We start from the raw sequence: 5,518 nt of genomic DNA, 5'->3' as shown, positions 1-5,518 counted from the left end.
CGAGAACGAGAACCGCTCTAGCAGTGGGCGTGTTCGTTCGTTACCCGGCACGCTGCACACATGCTGCTCTGCTCGTGTTCATCTTCAGTTCTCTCTTCACAGCAGTTCAGTCAGTGTACTGTTTGAGTAAATGAATTACTCCGGGATATTGGTTTATTTCGACTCAGAGGGAGAGTCAGCCATGATAAAAAAGTGAATAACTTAAGTAATTTGTGGATTAATGTTTCTTACTGGAGATGCGAACCGTTTCAAACGATTCAGTCGGACTTGGTGAACAGGTTCAACCGGTTCACTAAGAAGAACCGGTTAAATCGAACGATTCGTTCGAGAATCGGACATCACTAGTTCTCTCCTGTATCGGTAGCCAATGAGCTCACTGCTCAATATTCAAATACCTGGCTTTTGTTTGCTGTAGCAGTTTGCAGCGCACTTCAGAAACCCTTCACCTTCCCCAGCTCCACCTGTATAGATCTGCTACGAGGTGATTCATGTATGCTATATGAGGGTTATTTCATGTATGTTATATGTGCAGCAGCAGTATTTCTTACATGCTCACAGCAGCATGTTGTGGATGTATTGGCAGTAGCAAGTCTCGGTACTTGCTCTGCCGCAGCAGCGTAGCAGATCTATTCCGCCAAGACCAAACACATTAACATTGTCATGTACATTACCATGACAGAACTTAAGTTTTATTTGCATAAATCCTTCCTTTTGATATTTGTATTCTTTCTTAAAATTCTCTTAATTGTACTTTTTCTCTGTTTATTTCCAGATTTGTGAAAGTGCTGAAGCTCCTCCATGTAGTAAGTGTTCACAATGACTTGAGTTGATTTAGGCACAATCACGTTAAGTAGCAGCCATTACGTAATGTCCCATGTAAAGCCCTGCTTTTGCACCTGTTTCATGAAATGTGAGTAAATCAGTCACATGGGCTCTTTTCTAAATCTGCTTTTTAATGCTTCATCTGTTTCTTATACATTATTAGTGAAAGCAGACAGACTTGCAGTAGCATTATTGCAATGAATCTATTAGTTTCTCAGTATTTTTGCCACCATTTAAAAACAAAAAACAAATAGCAATTTGGTAGCATCAAAGTAGCAAGCTGCTTTTTTCATTCAGCTGTTAGAGTAGAGACTAACTAGTTTCATCGGCCTGGCTGCTACACAACTGCTACAACAAGAGTCATATCATACAGTTATATGAACACACTTTACTGTTTGGGATCAGTATTGTAATTTTACATTTTGAAGCAGATCAGCAGGTTTGTTTGTAGTCTGTTAGGTAAAAATCAGTCTGGGGTAAATAAAACCAGTTTAGGCATTGTTCAGGAAGAGTTCACCCTTATTTACTCGCCCTCATGTCCTTCCAAACCCGTATGAATTTAGTGTATTTCTTCTTGCGATAGGAGAACTAATATGGAATATTCTGGTAATATAATGAGAAAAATATGGGAGCTGGGTCTGCCAGGCTCCAATTAATTGAGCTAATTTGAACTATTATGATACTTTTATTGTGTTAAGTTACAAAGACGTTGGCCATTATCAGAGCTTTTGGTGTTACTGATGGTAAAATGTCTTTGGAATAGTATCTAAAATAATGGTTTCACTTCCTTTTGCCCTGCAGGATTTTCGTGACGCGGTACTGAAGGCTTCCTGTCAGGCGGGGAAACCCGTAATCGACGAGCGAGTCTTGAAGCAGATCTTGTGTTATTTGCCGCAGCTGTACGAGCTCAACTGTGACCTGTTGAGAGAGCTGGAGGAACGGGTTGCTCACTGGTAATAAAATCATCAACAAACTATCAGAAAACAACAATTCTGCATACCTTCTTATTGATATTGAAATGCTGCGAAGTCGGTAGCTACAGTGCGTTTGTAGGTCACAGTTTCATGGAAAATGTCACTGTAGAACTATAGACAAATTTATGTTTGATACTTATGTAATAGCTAAGCTAGACAAAGAAATTTGCTTTATTAGTCAATGACATATGTCAGCCTGAAGCACAAAACCAGTCAAAAGTCGCTGGGGTATATTTGTAGCAATAGCCAACAATACATTGTGTGGGTCAAAATGATCAATTTTTCTTTAATGCCAAAAGTCATTAGGATATTAAGTAAAGATCATGTTCCATTAATATATTTTGTTAATTTCCTACCGTAAATATATCAAAACTTCATTTTTGATTAGTAATATGCATTGCGAAGGACTTCATTTGGACAACTTTAATGGCAATTTTCTCAATATTTTATTTTTTTTGCACCCTTAGATTCCAGATTTTCAAATAGTTGTATCTCGTCCAAATATTGTCCTATCCTAACAAACCATACATCAATGGAAAGCTTATTTATTCAAATGATATATAAATCTCAATTTAAAACAATTAACCCTTTTGGCTGGTTTTGTGGTTCAGGGTCACATATAAGAGTAGCATTTAAAATCCAGTTTAAAACAAACGTGTCAAGTTTTAGAAATGTACTCTTTGTACTAATGTTGGCTCATTTTCAAGATAAATTAAATAAAATATTCAAGAAAATATTTAATAAATATGTCATAAATATTAAATTGAATAAATGTGGTGTGGTGTAACCAAAACAAAACAGTTTACATGTGTGCACATTTTGATCATTATATATATATTTTAAAAAATTATTTTAATTTATTTAAAAACAATTTCTACAGTAAATATCATGTTTAAAGTCACACTACATTACATTTAACAACCTGAACTAATAATAAATAAATACAAATAAAAAAAGCTTTAAAAAAATTTAAACTGTCTTTATAGAACAGGTGTTTTTTAAGTCAATGCATGTATTGATTAATTTAATAGATGCTCCAAATATAAACATCATATCATTGACCCATATAATATTTGGGGTTAATACCCTTTTGGCTGGTTTTGTGGTTCAGGGTCACATATAAGAGTAGCATTTAAAATCCAGTTTAAAACAAACGTGTCAAGTTTTAGAAATGTACTCTTTGTACTAATGTTGGCTCATTTTCAAGATAAATTAAATAAAATATTCAAGAAAATATTTAATAAATATGTCATAAATATTACATTTAATAAATGTGGTGTGGTGTAACCAAAACAAAACAGTTTACATGTGTGCACATTTTGATCATTATATATATATTAAAAAAATTATTTTAATTTATTTAAAAACAATTTCTACAGTAAATATCATGTTTAAAGTCACACTACATTACATTTAACAACCTGAACTAATAATAAATAAATACAAATAAAAAAAGCTTTAAAAAAATTTAAACTGTCTTTATAGAACAGGTGTTTTTTAAGTCAATGCATGTATTGATTAATTTAATAGATGCTCCAAATATAAACATCATATCATTGACCCATATAATATTTGGGGTTAATTTTATCCATCATTTTATCCAAAAAGTGTCAGAAAACTAGATTTGACTAGTCACTTAAATATAACACTTCAAGAGTTTAATAATGTAAATATTTTAAAATGTATATTCTACATCTAACATCTACTCACCCACTTGTCATTCCAAAATTGTACGACTTTCTTCTGACACAAAATAAGAAACTTTAAAGAATGTGCTAGTTGCTCCTTCCATGCAGTTACAATGAAAAGGACTGCAGCTTTCAAGCTTCAAAAAGGAACCAAATGCGCAATAAAATATCATAGAAATAGTCTAAATGATTCTTGCACTATTTTCCTAATTTCTAAAGCAATATCATAACTTTCTATGAAAAACATCCTGAAATTTATCTTGTTATTCACTGTTTGGAACAACATACATGATGCCAGAGAGTATTTTTATGTGAACTATTTATAGATGTCTCCTTGTTCAAACAGGAACGAGCATTGCGGTGTAGCAGACATATTTGTGAAGAAAGGCCCTTATCTGAAAATGTACTCCACTTATATTCGTGAGTTCGACAAGAATGTGGCCCTTCTAGAAGAGCACTGCCGGAAAAACCCAGCGTTTGCCAAAGCCGTCCGAGAGTTTGAGGTGACAGAACCACTCCGACCTGTTTGTTCAGTTCACTTCAGACAGTAGTAATCAAGATGCTCTAGTTTGTGTGAATGGTCTATTGGGTTTTTTTCTTTTTTTTTTCTTCTTTTTTTACATTCTTAAAAACTTCTCTGAAAATGTCCCTCTGGTCATCTTCTGCCTTTCTCTTTCTCTCTCACAGAGCCTTCCATGCTGTGCAAACCTGGCAGTGAAACATTACATGCTGAAACCCATCCAGAGGATTCCACAGTATCAGCTGCTCCTGACCAGTGAGGATCCACTTATGAGTTCATGCCAATGTTTTTTTAAATACATTGCAATTCCTAAGGTGTTCCGAGTAGTGTTTTAAAACATTACAGTTGCCTGGGTATTGTGGGGGGTTGCTGGGGTGCTGCAATGTAGTTGCTAAGGTGTTCCGAGTAGTGTTTTAAAACATTACAGTTGCCTGGGTATTGTGGGGGGTTGCTGGGGTGCTGCAATGTAGTTGCTAAGGTGTTCCGAGTAGTGTTTTAAAACATTACAGTTGCCTGGGTATTGTGGGGGGTTGCTGGGGTGCTGCAATGTAGTTGCTAAGGTGTTCCGAGTAGTGTTTTAAAACATTACAGTTGCCTGGGTATTGTGGGGGGTTGCTGGGGTGCTGCAATGTAGTTGCTAAGGTGTTCCGAGTAGTGTTTTAATACATTACAGTTGCCTGGGTAATGTGGGGGGTTGCTGGGGTGTTGCTATGCGGTTGCTAAGGTGTTCTGAGTAGTTTTTAACACAATACAGTTGCCAAGGTATTGTGGGTGGTTGTCAGGGTGTAGCTATGTGGTTGCTAAGGTGTTCCAAGTAGTTTTAACACATTGCAGTTGCCAGGGCGTTGCTGTGAAGTTGCTAAGGAGTTGTGAGTAGTTTTTAACACATTACAGTTGCCAGTGTATTGTGGGTGGTTGCCAGGGTGTTGCTATGTGGTTGCTAAGGTGTTCTGAGTAGGTTTTAAACACATTACAGTTTCCAGGGTATTGTGGGTGGTTGCCAGGGTGTTGCAATGTGGTTTCTAAGGTGTTCTGAGTGGTTTTCTAACACATTACAGTTGCCAGGGTATTGTGGGTTGCCAGGGTGTTGCTATGCGGTTGCTAAGGTGTTCTGAGTAGTTTTTAACACATTACAGTTTCCAGGGCATTTTGGGTGGTTGCCAAGGTGTTGCTATGTGGTTGCTAAGGTGGTAGTAGTAGTTTTTAACACATTACATTTGCAAGGGCGTTGCTGTGTGGTTGCTAAGGTGTTAGGATTAGTTTTTAACACATTACATTTGCCAGGGCGTTGCTATGCTGTTGCTAAGGTGTTCTGAGTAGTTTTTAGCCATTGTGCTGCAGTTGTCAGGGTGTTTCTATGTGTTTTTTTAAGGTGTTCTATGTGTTTTCCATTGCATTACAGTTTCCAGGGTATTGTGGCTGGTTGCCAGGGTGTGACTATGCTGTTGCTAAGGTGTTCTGAGTAGTTTAACACATTGCAGTTGCCAGGGTGTTGCTATGCGGTTGCTAAGGTG

The 5,518-nt window shown here is 36.6% G+C and overlaps 1 protein-coding gene across 1 annotated transcript in view; it reads left to right on the top strand.

Annotated features, from left to right (window-relative positions):
- LOC107707546 (FYVE, RhoGEF and PH domain-containing protein 6-like) overlaps positions 1-5,518 on the top strand; it is a gene marked incomplete at its 5' end in the record, with an annotated part of 16,159 nt that overhangs the window by 417 nt on the left and 10,224 nt on the right. Inside the window, 4 exons of the mRNA XM_016511612.1 lie at positions 773-803; positions 1,624-1,775; positions 3,831-3,987; positions 4,172-4,259. Of these exons, the coding sequence (XP_016367098.1) occupies positions 773-803; positions 1,624-1,775; positions 3,831-3,987; positions 4,172-4,259 (428 nt within the window). The remainder of the gene's footprint in view (positions 1-772; positions 804-1,623; positions 1,776-3,830; positions 3,988-4,171; positions 4,260-5,518) is intronic.

This window comes from Sinocyclocheilus rhinocerous, unplaced genomic scaffold, assembly GCF_001515625.1.
Source record: "Sinocyclocheilus rhinocerous isolate Xijiao unplaced genomic scaffold, SAMN03320098_v1.1 scaffold1376, whole genome shotgun sequence".
Taxonomy (NCBI): Eukaryota; Metazoa; Chordata; class Actinopteri; order Cypriniformes; family Cyprinidae; genus Sinocyclocheilus; species Sinocyclocheilus rhinocerous.
The sequence above is the reverse complement of the archived record's forward strand: the minus strand, read 5'-3'. Positions and strand labels throughout refer to the sequence as shown.